At 43.8% G+C, this 15,799-nt stretch overlaps 1 protein-coding gene across 18 annotated transcripts in view; it reads right to left on the bottom strand.

The window, feature by feature from the left end:
* The window catches only part of pknox2 (pbx/knotted 1 homeobox 2), a 479,880-nt gene that overhangs the window by 167,475 nt on the left and 296,606 nt on the right, over window positions 1-15,799 (bottom strand). For 14 of the 18 annotated variants that reach the window (XM_087976466.1, XM_087976462.1, XM_087976460.1 and 11 more), the window contains one exon: window positions 5,491-5,599. The exons of the other annotated variants lie outside the window; for them this stretch is intronic. In XM_087976466.1, the coding sequence (XP_087832592.1) occupies window positions 5,491-5,577 (87 nt within the window). In that variant the 5' untranslated portion in view covers window positions 5,578-5,599. The remainder of the gene's footprint in view (window positions 1-5,490; window positions 5,600-15,799) is intronic. 18 annotated transcript variants of the gene reach the window in all.

Consider the following 15,799-nt stretch of genomic DNA (forward strand, 5'->3'; position numbering starts at 1 on the left):
TCCTTTGTACTTCCAGCTTTTAAATCTCCACAGGTTTTTAGGTTTTATTTGGTCCCCTTGTGCTCACCTACTACAGACACCAGCCTCCCCAGGGACCACTATAGAAGCTTAGTCATCCTGTTATCAAGCCTGTCGAAATGACTGACATCTCATAAATACACTCTGCGTGTTATAAATCTCTCTGCCACAAATCCTCAAGGACAGAATTTATGCGCAAAGAACAAAGAAGCTTAATTTAAGGCATTATAATTTATTTTCATTCCCCTGATCATTGGGCAGATCGGACCTGCAGCAGATTGTTAATGAATGGGTGCTTGATGAATCTATTTATCTCAATATGTACAGCGAAGCTCTGACAAGATAAATCAGCACCTTCCATGTTATCATGTTAAATGTAAGCTCGTGCCAGCTCCTGGGGCATCTAAGGTGGCAGCTTCAGTGTCCAGGCTGGCACATGGATCAAAAATGTCCCAGGTTCGATACCTGGTCTCTGCCAAGTCAGCAGATTTCCGCTGTGGTGGTAGTAATGTTATGGACCAGCCCAGACCCCCCTCAAAATATATTAAGAACATAGTCTAGACCCTAACTACGGAGGAATCTCGATTATCCGAAGGACACAGGCTGGGAGTATTTCATTCGGTTAATCAAATTCCGGATAATCAAATGCCGGTAACATATTTTAACAGAGCTCGGGACATTGTCATCTTGCCAGATAATCTGATATTCAGATAATCAAATGTCGGATAATCGAGGTTCCTCTGGATTTCTTATTTTAAAGGTAGATCTGAAATGCGTATTCCAGATGCGATGTGATTGGTCAAACTATTCAACGTTAAGCAAAACGACATTATTTAAACATGATAGTTAAAATACAATCCAAAGAAAAAGGAATTAACTATTGGAAACCTTAAATGAATAATAGATAAAATTCCTATTACGAATTAACTGCTCCAATGTAGTAACATCTCATAAATACACTCTTTGGCAAAAAAGACAAATTGAGACACAGATTCTGTCATGCAAAGCAAGGCTGCTCCCATCTGTAGCACATATACTACCTGACCTGCTGAGCTGTTACTGCAATTTTTGATTTTATTTCAGATTTCCAATAACTGCATTACTTCACTTTATAATAAAAGGTTATTCTTGGGATGGAGATTGGAGTGACAAGATTAGCATTTGTTGCCATCCTCTAACTGGCCAGGAAAAGATGGTGGCGAGCAGCCTTCTTGAACTACTGCAGTTCTGAGGATGGCAGGTACACCCACAATGCTGTCAGGGAGACAGGCCCAGGATTTTAGCATGGTGACAGTGCAGGAACGAGGATGCATTTTCAGTTCTTGTTGGTGAGTGGCTTGGGGGGGGAGCTTTTAGGTGTTGGTGCTACCATGTATCAGCTCCCCATATTCTTCTAGGTGGGAACAGTCACAGATTTGGAAGGTGCTACTGAAGAAACCTTGGTGTGCTTTGACAATGTATCTTGTAGATAGTATACATGGCTGCCACTGTGTGTCAGTGGCAGAGGAAGTGAATATTGATGGTTGTGATTGAGTTGCCAGTCAATTGTCCTGGATGTTGTTGAGCTTCGAGTGTTGTTGGAGCTGCACCCATCTAAGGTAAGTGGGGAATACACTCCTGACCTGTGCCTTGAAGATGGTGGACAGGAGTTTAGGAGACAGGAGTCAAGTTACCCAATATGCTGAGGAAGTCCTGCAGAGATGTCCTGGAGCCAAGATAACTGAAATCCAACAACTATCTTCCTATGTGCTAGGTATTACACTCATCAAGGGAGAATTTTCCCAATTTCCATTGACAACAAAATAATTTTGTTCCTGATAGATATTTAGAGCAATTCAATTTCTTTTAATCATTTTAAATAGAAGAATATTAAAATTACAGAAGATAATGATAAAACAGCGAGAATATTCCGGATGATTCTTATTGACACATGGACAGACCAGACTGGCCTAATGCTCTGTGGCTACGTTGCAAAATCCTGCACTCTATTTTCAGTTTAATATTTGAAGACTTTGCATGTACTGAACATTTAAATTAGGTTCTACTGCTCACAGAAAACAACCTCAGCAATTCATATAGTTTAGATCAAAGGCAGTCAAGTCTTTCAGCTTCAAAAACGTTTCAGAAAAAGGGGATTGTGTTAAATGCCAAGAATACATTGTGAACTATCGCTGTGGGATATCGCCATTTTGAAATGTGGAAATAATGACGTAACACCAGTAATTTATATTGCATTCACGTGACACAGTTAAGTTCATTACGTCCTCAAAACTTCCCTTGGTGCTCTCATCGTGCAGTTGGAGACCCCTAGGTTCAAATCTAACTTGCTCCGGTGGCATGTAACAACATTCCTGAACAGGTTAATTAGTAAAATATCTGCAAAGATTCCTTTAGTCACAAAGCACACATTTTAAAACCCATGATTCACTGTCAATAACATCCAATGCAAAGAGCTCATGCTGAATTATTTTGCCTCTGGCCTCACCGTAAGGAGTTCACTCTGGTTCAGATGGGAAACTTTCAGTTTCAGAACCAGCCTCCAACAAGCACTCCCCCCTCCATCCTTTCACTTAGATACTCCCCAATCGTTGAGCCATCTGATGACACCTTTGCACACTTACATCCTATGATTTGATGATAAAACTTCACAAAACGCAAACACAACACTTGAATGGTTTTTGAAGAACACATCCAAAGTTTAACTACAAATGTTAGACCCCCTGCAATTTTGTGTAAGTTCTTCACAGGTGCGTCCTAGTCTCATTGCGTATGTAGGACTGAAGCATATGTCGGGCTCTTGTGGTGTTGTGCCCCTACCTCTGGAGGCCTGGATTCAAGTCCCACCTGGTCAAGAGGTAAGATAACAATATCTCTGAATGGGTTGATTAGAACTATCTAGGATCTAAGCATTTCCCACACTAATAACTGCATTCTTTGTGTAGGACACTGGAATGCCTAGTCCTCTCAGTCTTGATCCACAACTTCCCACTAGCCTCATCCATCCACTTTGTCAAAGGCCATGTAGAAAATGTTTTGCACAGTCCTTCAATTTCAGAATGCTTTTACGTTTGAATTTGCCTTTGGTTTCTGTCAACTATGCAGGTCATGAACCTGGCCTTCTCAGGTCCTGTGGTTTACACTGGAACTGTCTTCAAACATTTCCACAGCACAGTTCAGTTGCGGAGATTCATGGCAGTGCCATGTATGTAACCACAGTGCCATGTATGTAACCAATGTGACACAATGGTTACTTATGTTTCCGCTGCTGTCTGATGATTAAACCGCTGGAAAGCGGTTTTGGTAGCAGCTTTAATTTTCTGCAATTTCTAGACATTTTAGTTCTCCAAAATAGCTATATTAAATAACTATTGCTTTGAGTTTTTTTCTGATGTGCTAAAGGCTTGATTTGTCCGTGTGAATGAACGTGCAGCAGGCTTATTCCACAGGAAGCTCCTGGGTCAGAATGCAGTCCATCATAGCGTCCTATTCAACTCATGACAAGGTATTCAAATTACAGATTGTATATGGAATAATCTGGAAGGAGAGGTTTCGACAATCAGAGGTCATATCTCTCCCATGTTTGCTGACAATAGCTTTAAGCTCACTGGTAAACCATTCAAGCAACAAATGAAGAAACAAAATGGTCTCTGATTGGAAGTACAGCAAGCTGTGCAAAAGTTTCTATCTTTACTCATCCCGAGGCCTGGATATCCGGAATAGTGAACGAGTCAGTAAAGACGGGAGTGCTGCTAGGCTCAGGGTAGCCCCTAGGGTCAGGGTGCCTGCTGGGGGACTGAGGGGAAGAGGTGGTGAGCAGAGTTCTGAGCATCCTGGTGGCCAATGAGACGTTGTTCTTCACATGCTAGGCCTGGTCTCACACAACAAGCAGGAAGGTGGGAAACTGGAGGCGGAGGGAGAGCATATTGAGGAGAGAGAAACAGTGACAGAGAGAGAGAGAGAGAGATTGATTAGGTGAGGGATGGGATACATTTGGAAGTGAGAGAGAGAAAAAGAGAGTGACACTGTATGTGCACGCGTGCATGAATGAGTGAGAAGGAGAGAGAGAGAGATTGGGATGAAACTGTGAAAACGTGTGTGAGCTCTGAGAGAGCAAGACATGTCACCCACAAATGCCCTCTTCCCACTCCCCACAGAGGGTGGGAGAGGAGGAAAATTTTAAGTTGAAAGGCTATATGTCTCTGATACACCCCTGTCCCCTTCAAAACCTGACCCCAATACAAAAAGAAGCTTGGGTATCCTGGGATAAAGTTAAAAATCACACAACATCAATTTATAGTCCAAAGATTTATTTGGAAGCACTAGTTTTCGGAGCATTGCTCTTTCATCAGATGGTTGATGAGTATAAGATCATATGATCCTACGATCTTATACTCCACAACCACATGTTGAAGGAGCAGTGCTCCAAAAGCTAGTGCTTCCAAATAAACCTGTTGGACTATAACCTGATGTTGTGTGATTTTTCACTTTGTACACCCCTGTCCAACGACGGCATCTCCAAATCATATCCTAGGATACAGTGCATTTCTGGTGACGTGTAACCATTTTGCCTGTTTTAGAGGATCAATTCCAGTAACTGCTCACCAAGTTCTGGCCCATGGCTGGTCAATGTTCTTTTGATACCAACATGTTGGGCACCTTCTTGAGAGCAGATTCCTTCTTGTATTTCTGCACCAGTATTGCATTAACGCCCAAACCCCTAACTAATCGCTGACTTAGCACACGTTATGCATTTTAGCTTGAAGCCAGATTCCCACTGCATTACATTTTGGGATTTCTGTTTGCACTTTTGTTTTGTTGGGTAGCTCATTTCCCACTGTTGGTCCTTGCGCATACAATCTGCTCTGAGCCAGAGTCTTTGAGACACAGCCTGTATCACCTGTTTCATCCCTTGTGTCCAGTTATAAGTCATTGGTAACTAAAAAAAAACGTATTTCATGAGGTGAAAAATTGAAGCTAATTGATTATAAAATGCTGTGGCTGTAAAGGAAGGGTGATGGGGGGAAGCGGTTGACTTATACACAGAGTACGTGTGAAAGCATGATTTTGGGAAAAATGGGATCAACCTTAATGATTGGTCAAGTATATACCATGACCTATCGCAAGAATGAAGGGCTTTTTTAATATAAAAAGCAGAGCTAGTCCTGAACAAAGCCCCAAAGCCTGAAATCCCTTACAAAATTATATATTTTTTAATAACTTTGAATTCCACTGGGCAGAAAACCAACGGAAATTATCCTTGGAATGAGTTCAGGTTTACCTGCACTGCAGGCTATTAAGTCAGTTCTGTGTGGAGCTGGAAACGTTTTCTTCCTACACTTCCAAATGACAGCACTGAACAACATGTGGATGTGAGTCAAATTTTAAAATTAATTTCAGGGCTCTCAATCTCAGAATCCCAACAAGCATTCTCATGGTGAAACTGCAATGCTCCTTGAGTTACCACAAACCCACCTGTTGGCTCTCTTGGTATGTTGGAGGGGGTACACTCTGGGTTGCCATCATGGTCAGTGATGATGCAGGGGACACATGTTGCATCATGGGATTGCTTCACATCTAGGACCTAGGGAAACAACAGAGAGGGTTCTTACAGCGGCTCAGCACATCAGTAAGGAGCACTCAGTAAAAGAAGGGTAATTTAGACAGCGAAAGGCACTGAAGGGACTGGTTCCCAGAGTGAATTGCTCATGATTTATCACCACTTACTGCTGAGAGGTTATTGAGACCTTCCAATAACAACAAAACTGCATCAATTCCTGTCAGTCAAAAAGGTGAAGGAACTGCCAGGGCTGCTTCAAAACTCTGCAGCAGAGTTTACTATTCAAGTATGTGACCATAATAAAAAGATCAAGTAGAGGAATTAAAGGAAGCCAGAATCAACTGCTGAGCCCTCAGTTAAGTGCACTATCCTTAGTGAGCATCTGGTGCAAAAGAGAGACAGAGAGAGAGAGAAGAGGGAAAACATTCTGCATCAATCTCGGGACTAGCCTCTAAGGCAGCAGTAAGGAACGTCAGACATGACAGCATATACTCGATGGTGATTACTAGATCCTTTCCTTCCATTCACTCCCGTTCACAGATATTTATTCACAAACACATTTGTTTACTCTTCGTCCTCTTGAGTCCTGTCCAGAATTCCAAATGCAGATCCCCACACCCACACTTTCTGAAATAACCCCACAGAGGCCAGTATTTCACCACCCTTTACTTACACATGGAGGGTCCTTGACACTGATTTAACTCCTTCAGAGCCTGCTCTGAACAGGATGTCTGACCCTCCTGTTTATATATGTCAGCCAAAGCTCCCTGATGGGATCAGGTTAACAACCCCAATCAGGCAACTCCTATTCTATGAGGTCCATTGAGCTGACCTCATTACAATCACTACACTTTTCCAGGGTAAAACTCCTGCAAAGCAGCACCCAGTCATCAGCAGATTGAGACAGGCCCTTAGACAATGTCAGTTATAATCAACAAAGTCCTCACTCTGAACATCTCCACCTCGAGTCAGCTTGCCCCATCTTGATGCTTTCCCAAAGTAGTGTAATGAGATTCATGCAGGACAATGTCGAGTTGCCAACTGATGGTGAGTAGCATTCGTTACAGTTCCTTGCTCACCAACTTGCTTCATAAATATTCTGGCTGCGATCTTACCAACCTAAGCATTGGGAAAACCTGACCTGGAAACCAGAGGGGGTGCTTAGCAGGGCCAGCTTGCTGCATTCACTGGACAACCTTAATTTTTTGCCGACGGCCAAACTGTAGAGTAAGGCATGCTGGAGAAGCACCTGTCCCATGGATCTTCCCACTATGGGATATGGGCACTTGACATTTAGGATGTCACTGCCACCTCCCTTGCATCTCTACTACACATCAGCATTGGGTACCGTTACTGCTCAGAGATGGCACACATCAGGCCTCCTACCAGGACTGCTTCTTTGCTCTCTAAGTGGCATTCACCCAGTGACTACGGAATACTCACAGCTAAGGTGCCTCATCTAGTAGAGGCGATTGGCCTATTCACATGACTAGGCTGTTGGCCATCTATAAAAGAGCACACATCTGGTGTGTCAGTGCATCATGTCAGTCGAGCACCAGTACTACATGGCAGCAGTGTTCACACTAACATGACAATGAGATATCTCTGAGAATCTTCGGGGAGTGTCCGCAGTGAAGTCCTAGCAGTACATGGCGGTCAGTAAGTCAAAGGCTGTCTCCCATCTCAATCCCAGGTTCCAGCCACCATCAAGCATTCAGCAAGGGTAACTTTGCATAGGCGGTCCTTGCTTCTATGGTCTAGGGAGTGGGACATGGTGAGTCCTTTGTCTCAATGGAGGGAGGGTGGTCCATCCTTGTTGGCAGGTGTGGGCCAGTGCTGACAGGGCAAGAGCCTTGGCAGTAGGTCCCACATTCTCCCCATTGCCCTTGCTCACAGAGATTAAAGGGGGCGTGGAGAGGTTGAAGGGGGGTTCGACCGGGATAGGTAGTTGGAGTAGACACATGTTCATGGCTTGGGGGATGACCTGAGGAAGTGAGAAGCTTGTGGAACAGGGATTTAGGAAGGAGAGGGCAATGGTGAGGGTCTCAGTAATACATCCATGCTGAGGATGAAAGCCAGTGGCAGAGGACTGCTTGTCATTTCAATTGTGAAGCATTGGCAAACTGGGCAATTTTGAGGAAGGTGGCCATAAATGTACTTGCTAAGGGCAGGGTAAGTGGGCTGGTATGCGAGGGTGGTGACTGCATCTTAAACCAGTCACTGGATATTCACAGGGGGATAACAATGGCCACAAACACATGGTTGATAGGGACTCTACTTGCTGGCTGTTACCAAAGCCCTGGCTATCCTGCCACATCAACAGTCTGTGTGTTGCTCCTCCCTGGCACCATTGGTGCTGAGGAACGCTGTGAAATGTACACTCCTGTACACACAGACAGCTGGGCGGTGGGCAGTGTTGAAGTGGGGGGGCAGGGGGTTCCAAAGATGTTGGAGTGACCCAATACCAAGTACTTGCATTGTTTCCTTGTTCCCACATGATTTACCTAATGTTTATTGTAGACTCCCAATCATTGCATCTTGTTACTGCACAAGGAGTAATGCTGCAGGCTGCAATGAAGCATCTAGGCCCTACAGTGACAGGGACAATCATGTGAAAAGTGAAAAACAAAGTGTTTGTGAAGAAAGTATTAACTACTTACAGAATATTGTCAGTCGGAACCCCCACGTACACTTTTCCCTTTCACTTCATCATCCTGTGTCACACTGAGCTCCCCTGTTCCACAGCTGGAATGGAGCCTATTTACTCTGGAGGTCCAGTTAGATGACCCTAGGAGCATTTAGATTCAGATGACTCTATGTGAGGCTGATTCCCCTGGGTTGGGATGAGGCTCAGGCAATGGAGTGCAGGTGTGTGTGCTATTCTCCAGTATTCTCTGAGGGAGTTGGGCCTATCAATCCACTGCAGAAGAAAAACACCCACCTTTCCTCAGCTTTTTTCAAGAATGGGCTTAAAATTTTTTTGCCAATTGAACAATATCTCCTTAATTAATCCCTGCGATGTTGAACATCTATTTTGAGGTTATGGGCAGCAAGGTGGTGAGCACTGCTGCCTTACAGCACCTGGGACCCGGGTTCGATTCTAGTCTTGTGTGGAGTTTGCACATTCTCCCCAAGTTCACGTGAGTTTCCTCTGGTTTTCTCCCGCAGTCCAAAGATGTGCAAGTTAGATGTATTGGCCAGGGGAAATGCAGGGTTACAAGGGTATGGTGGGTCTGGGTGAGATGCTCTTCACTTGGTCACAGCAAACTTGAAAGGCTGAATAGCCTCTTTCCACATTACAGGGATTTTAGGGTTCTAAGCTCCTAACCTTCTCTACCTGATGGAGACCATTATTGTTGTTGCTGATGGGTGTCTGTGCGTGAGAGTGGCAGTAGCAATGTGCTCAACTCCTTATATCTTTCCTTAGCCCATCTCTGAGCACACCAGCAGTATCCATGCCAATGACTTTTCCTCGTGTGTGGGGGTTGTTGTACAGTACATCACAAAGTCTTTAAATTAGTTTTGTGGCACCGCATTTGGTGTTTACAAACTCACCTAAATCCTACAGCCCCACAAGACTTGGTCGTGTTGGAACTAAACCGCCAGTTTAAAAAAAATCATAAATAGACTGTGGACATTACTAGTATGGTAGCATTTATAGCCTATCCCTAATTGCTCTCGAGAAGGTGGTGGTGAGTAAATTGCAGTTCATTTCCACATTGGGCCTCCTACAGTGACTTTCGGATGGATACGCCGAGATTTTGACTCAACAACAATGAGGGAATGGCGATATAATCCCAAGTTAGGATGGGGTTTGATGGGGAACTTGATGGTGCTGGGGTTCCCGTGTACCTGCTATCTTCATCCTTCCTGAAGGTAGAGGTCGTGGCTTTGAAAGATTCTAGTGATGAAATCTCGGCAAGTTACTGTATTCATATTGTAGACAGTACACACCGCTGCCTCTGAGCATCAGTGGTGGAGGGAGTGAATATTTGTGGATGTGGTGCCAATCAAGGTGCTACCTACTTTGTCCTGGATGGCCTCAAGTGTGGTTTTGTTGACCCTCGGGACTGTGTCATTGAGCTATTTATTGCTATTAGACAGCTCATGAAGCAGTGAAACTGCAAGGTAAACACAAGTCAACAGGCTGAGCTCTGAAAGTTAACCCCAACTACAATAACTGCTTCAACAGAGTAAGCAGAGCCTTAAAAGTTAAGAATCATGGACAGCAGGAAAGACAGAGATGACAGTGGAACATGCCCACTACCTGACACTGCCTACTATACAGGGAGTTTCACGGGTTCTATTCTTTGTACTTGGCAGGAATGAGGAAGAATATTTACTGCAACCCATGCCTGGTTGCTTTGAGGATATTAAAAGTCAACTACATGGTGTGGAGTTAGAGTCACATCGAGGCCAGACAGAATAGAATGCCAACTCTGTTCCCTAAAGAATAATAGTGAGCCAGCTGGATTGTTAACAATAAAACAGCAAGGTATCAATTCTTTTTTTGCTGCCAGTGCACAATTTAACAAGATTTATTCAATCTTATTTGATGAGGTAAACATCACAGAATTTAAATGTTTCAAAATTAGCTGTATCTACATTAACATCATATTTGGCTGCATAAACCTTCTCAATGACTTTCGAAGTTCACATGCTCAATATTTCACTGCCTGCCACAGTATCATAGAAGGGTTACAGAAGAGAAGGAATTCTCAAAGCCTGTGATGTGAACCATCTCTCTGCAAGTAACATGAAGTGCAGTTCAACCGGTACTGCCTTACCAGTTCACTCGAGGAATTGGAGTGAGTGAATTGGATGCAGCGAGGGATGAGGTGTTGTTTTTTCAAACCAAACAGGAAGTGGTCAGGAAGAGGAAGCAAATAAAGCAAACCTGAAAGGCTGAAGCAAGCAGGTAGGTGACTGGTTCCTATTTCACTCCCTAAACTAAGGCAGGTCATTTAAACAAGAAACAGAAATGTGTAAGCTGTACATTGAATAGCACAATGTTCGGCACCATTCCTGACTCTTCTGATACTGGGGCAGTCCATGTCCAATTGCAACAAGACCTGGACAATATCCAGGTTCGGGCTGACAAGGGGCAAGTTAATATTCACACCACACAAGTGCCAGCAATAACAATCTCCAATAAGAGAGAAACACAACATCACGCATTGACACTCAATGGTATTACCATTACTGAATCCCCTGTCAACAACCTGAGGGCTACCGCTGACCAGAAAGTATATTAGAAGAGCCCTACAAATACTGTCGCTACAAGTGTAGGTTAAAGGCCAGGAATTGTGTAACTCACCCCCTGACTCCCCAAAACCTGTCCGCCATCTACAAGGAAAACTCCTCCAATGCCCCGATAAGTTCAACTCATTTAACACTTGAGAAGCTTGGCCCACATGATTTGCACCATGTCCATAAACATTCAATCCTTCTACCACCAATGATCAGTAGCAGCAGTGTGTACACTCTACAAAATGCACGGCAGGAATTAACCAAAGCTCCTTAGACAGTGCCTTCCAAACCCACAACTACTCCACCTGGAAGGACAAGGGCAGCAGATATATGGGTACACCACCATCTGAAGGTTCCCCACCAAGCCACTCACCATCTTGACATATATCACTGTTCCTTCAGTGTGTCAAAAACCTGGAATTCCGTCTCTAACTGCATTGTGGGTCAACCTACAGCATGTGGGCTGCAGCAGTTCAAGAAGACAGCTCACCCATCACCTTCTCAAGGGCAACTAGGGACTGGCAATAAATGTTGCACCAGCCAGTGATGCCTAAGTCCAATGAGTGAATTTTTAAAAATTACATCTTAACTAATCTAACTACTTAATATAACTAGACATAATCAGATTATTTCAATTAAGTAAACTATGACAAAAATACAAGGCAAAAATGCACAATGAAAATAGATTCTACGTGAATAAAGGATAATAAAGGATCAATCACACTAACTGATATACTTCATACAGCACCAGCTAGTGGAAGGGAAGTGGAGGAAAATATGCCAGGAAAAATTAAGGAAACTGAAGAAAAAACATATTATAACTCTCTTGAATGATTTCAACTACCCGCATATTAATTAGACAAGAAGTAGATAAAACAGAAAATGGAAGGAAATTCTTACATGTATATAGGCTTCCTTTCTAACCCAATATATTAAAAAATCCAACAAGTGAAGATTCTTCAGAGGGTTTGAAATGTTAAACTACACACGGTCAGGAAAGAGGAATCACATTCAGAGTAAAGCAGCCTGAGTGAGTCTAAAGTTTGGGGAATTTGGAGGCAGTGTGGGAATTTGGTGCAGAGGGGAGGAGGTGCAATTTTGCTTGGATGTTTTGGCTTATAATTTGGAAGTTTAATGTGAAACAGGATAAACTGAAGCCCAGGATCAAGGGGGCCACACAGAAGAGCGACATTACAACTAAAACAGAAGTTCATTCGTTGGTGATAGCTATTAAGTTGACTATCAATTATAGGTTACACTGAAGGTAAATCAACAAAAATATTTACAGGCCGCAAAGTAAAAGACCATCACAAATTTTTAAAATATTAAATTAAGAACTAAGTACTTAAAATAGGGCTGCCAAGCCAGGTGATATGTTGTAATTGCATGACGTGGAAGTTGGTGGACCTCACTAGTGGCTTGTACTGATCACACCTGTAGCAAGAGTTGCTGAGAAACTCTGACTCAATGATAATAAACTGGAGTCTGAGCTTCAAATAAGCAGGAAGGAGAAAGTTACCTGGATGCAGTGTTTCAGGAGGCAGTCACACCCCTTAGATTGACTACCTTTTGTATCCAGTTTTAGTCTCCTTACTTGAGGAAGGATGTGCTGTCACTGCAGGCAGTTCAGAGGAGGTTCACCAGACTGATTCCAGGGATGAAAGGGCTGTGTACGAGGAACGGTTGAATAGCTTGGGCTTGTACTCGCTGGAGTTCAGAAGAATAAGGGGGGGGGGATCTGACTGAGGCATATAAAATGCTAAAGGGGATTGATAAGGTGGATGTTGAACAGATGTTCTCTCTTGTGGGACAGTCTTGAACAAAAGGTCATAGATATAGAGTGAGAGGAGGTGGTTCAAAACTAGGATGAGGAGAAGCTACTTTTCTCAGAGGGTTGTGAATCTGTGGAACTCACTGCCTCAGACTGCAGTGGAGGCAGAATCAATCAACAGATTCAAGAAAGAACTAGGTATATTTCTGAAGAAAAGCAGGATAAAAGTCTATGGGAACCAGGCAGGAAAGTAGAGTTCAGACTAAGACAAGAACAGCCACAATCATGTTAAATGGCAGAGCAGGATCCAAGGGTTGAATTGCCTATTCCTCCTCCTCAATCCCGTGTTCCTATATTACCTCAGATTCGGTCAGTGGTCAGGGACAGGAGGGTGTGATGAGCGAGGCAGGTAGAGAGATGCAGGATGTAGTGCTGAAGGAGTCACAGCCCTTGAGCTTGTCTAACAGATTTGAGACTCTTGCTCCCTGAGTGGGTAAGAGTGGGGGCTTAAGGGAAGATGAGCAAACTGAGCATAGCACCATGGTACAGAGGGCCACTGAAGAGGGCACAGGAAAGAGAAATGCAGTTGCAATCAGGGATATTACAGTCAGGGGAATGGAAACTGTTCTTTGTGACCAGGATTGACAGTCCTGAAGGCTGTGCGCCTGCCTGGAGCCTAGGTTCAGTATAACTCATCTGGTCTGCAGAGGAACGTGGGGCAGAAGGGAAAGATCCTGTAATCGTGGTCCACAAAATTACCAATGATATAGGTAGAACGCAGAAAGAGATTCTGCTGAGGGGATATGAGCAGCTCGTGGCTAAATTAAAAGGCAGAATCAAAAAGATAATTTCTGAAATACTATCTGGGGTATGAGCAAACAGGCACAGGATGAACAATATTAAAGAGGTGGCTAAAAGATTGGTGTGGGAGAAACAGGTTTGAATTCATGGGACATTGACAGGACTACTGGGGAATGAGAGAGCTGCTCAGATGGGACGGGCTCCACCTGAATCATACTGGGGCCAGAGTCCTGGTGAATTACATGACAAAGTTTGTGGCTAGGGCTTTAAACTACATAGTGGGAGTGGGTGTGCATTCAGTTGCATGAAAAATTATAGAAGAAGTTAAGCAGTGAGGGCTCGGCAGAGGATATTAAAGTTTCCACAACAAGCAATTGGACAGAAGGTGTGGAAAGTGTCAGGAATTCAACTTCAGGCATAGAGGACAACTATGAGAAGGGGGGGGGGGGGCAGTCAACATAGGACTGAGAGTGTTGTACTTAAACACATGAAAATACGAAGTAAGCTAAATGAGTTTGTAGTACAGACTGAATTGGTCAATACGATGTGCGTATCACAGAGATGGCTGCAAACGAATCAGGGCTGGGAATTAAATATCCAAGGAAACACATCCCATCAAAAGGACAGGCAGATGGGCAGAAGAGGCAGGGTTTAGATTAGAGTGGTGCTGGAAAAGCACAGCAGGTCAGGCAGCATCCGAGGAGCAGGAAAATCGAAGTTTCGGGCAAAAGCCCTTCATCAGGAATAGAGCAGGGTTGCCTTGTTAGTAAGGAACAATAGCAAGAAATGATATAGAGTCAGAAGGCGTAGAATCTGTGTGGATAGAGTTGAGAAACTGCAAAGGAATAAAGAGCCTGCAAAGGAATCAGGACTTGGGGAAGGAAATAAACATTCCAATAATCGCGGAGAACTTCAATATGCAGTTGGACAGGAAAATCAAGTTGGTGGCAGATCTTAAGCAAAGAGATTTGTGCAATGCCTATGAAATGGTTACTTTGGAGCAGCTTAGGGTAGAGCCCTAAAAGGAAACAGGCAGACTTGATTAGGGAGCTTAAGGTGGAGAACCCCCAAGAGGCAGTGACCATAATGTGATAGAATTCACCCGGCAGCTTGAGAGGGAGAAGCTGCAATCAGGTGTAACAGTATTATAATTGAGTAAAGCTAACTACAAAGTTGAAAAGTGCGGTGCTGGAAAAGCGCAGCAGGCCAGGCAGCATCCGAGGAGCAGGAGAATCGCTTATGCCAATTCTCCTGCTCCTCGGATGCTGCCTGGCCTGCTGCGCTTTTCCAGCACCACACTTTTCAACTCTAGTCTCCAGCATCTGCAGTCCTCACTTTCTCCAAAGGTAACTACAAAGACATGATGGAGGAGCTCGCCAGAGTTGGCTGAAAGGGGAGCCTTGGAAGGAAGAGCAGCAATGACAGGAGTTTCTGGGGGTAATTCAGGACAGTAGGAGTTGCCCATTGATGAAGAGAATTATTAGTTGAGACAATAGTTTAGAATTGCTGCTTTCATACAGATCACAACCAGCCTCATAGAAATCTTAGTGGGAAAGAAAAAAATCTTGTTATTTTGTAAAGTGTAGAAGGGAAAGTATAGTCGGACCACAATCAAAGGCTTACTTAATTGTCATTAGATATTATACATGTAGGTACACTGAAATTATAATGCAACTAACAAACAAATGTTCAGGAATTTAGCTGAATTCATTTAGACAAATGACTGTAGATAGCAGAGAGAAGCCCCCACCCCATCAGCAGGGGGGGAAACTGAAGGACAAATAGCAGAAACACCAAGGACTGAATGACATATAATGAAGGTCCTTGTGGAAGGACACCGGAAAACAGGCAGTTTTGTAAGGGGGAAATTGCAAAACATTACTTCGTCATTATGGCCTTGGGAAAATAATCACAGCTTCTCAGGGTACCAGTCAGCACCCATTCTATACGATGCAGCTGACAAATGTCAAAAGGGAAGTGGCAAGTGCTGGTGTTATGCTGCATGTAATCTAGGGAAGGTGATGGCCCAGGGTATTATCACTGGACTGCTAATCCAGAGACTCAGGTAATGTTCTGGGGACCCGGGTTCAAGTCTCACATGGCGGATGGTAGAATCTGAACTGAATAAAAATCTGAAATTAAGAGTCTAATGATGGCCTTGAGTCCATTATTGATTATCAGGAAAAATGCATCTGGATCATTAATATCCTTTGGCGGGGGGGGGGGGGGGGGAAACTGCCATCCTTACTTGGTCTGGCCTACATGTGACTTCAGACCCACAGCCATGTAGTTGCTCCTTAACTGCCCTCTGGGCAATTAGGGATGGGCAATAAATGCTGGCCTAGCATGCGACGCCATCATCCCATAAATGAAGTTTAAAAATCACTGTAATATGGAATGTA

The sequence above is a fragment of the Chiloscyllium plagiosum genome, unplaced genomic scaffold, assembly GCF_037043375.1.
Source record: "Chiloscyllium plagiosum isolate Xiang-an unplaced genomic scaffold, Cpla_swu_hap1 HiC_scaffold_29, whole genome shotgun sequence".
Taxonomy (NCBI): Eukaryota; Metazoa; Chordata; class Chondrichthyes; order Orectolobiformes; family Hemiscylliidae; genus Chiloscyllium; species Chiloscyllium plagiosum.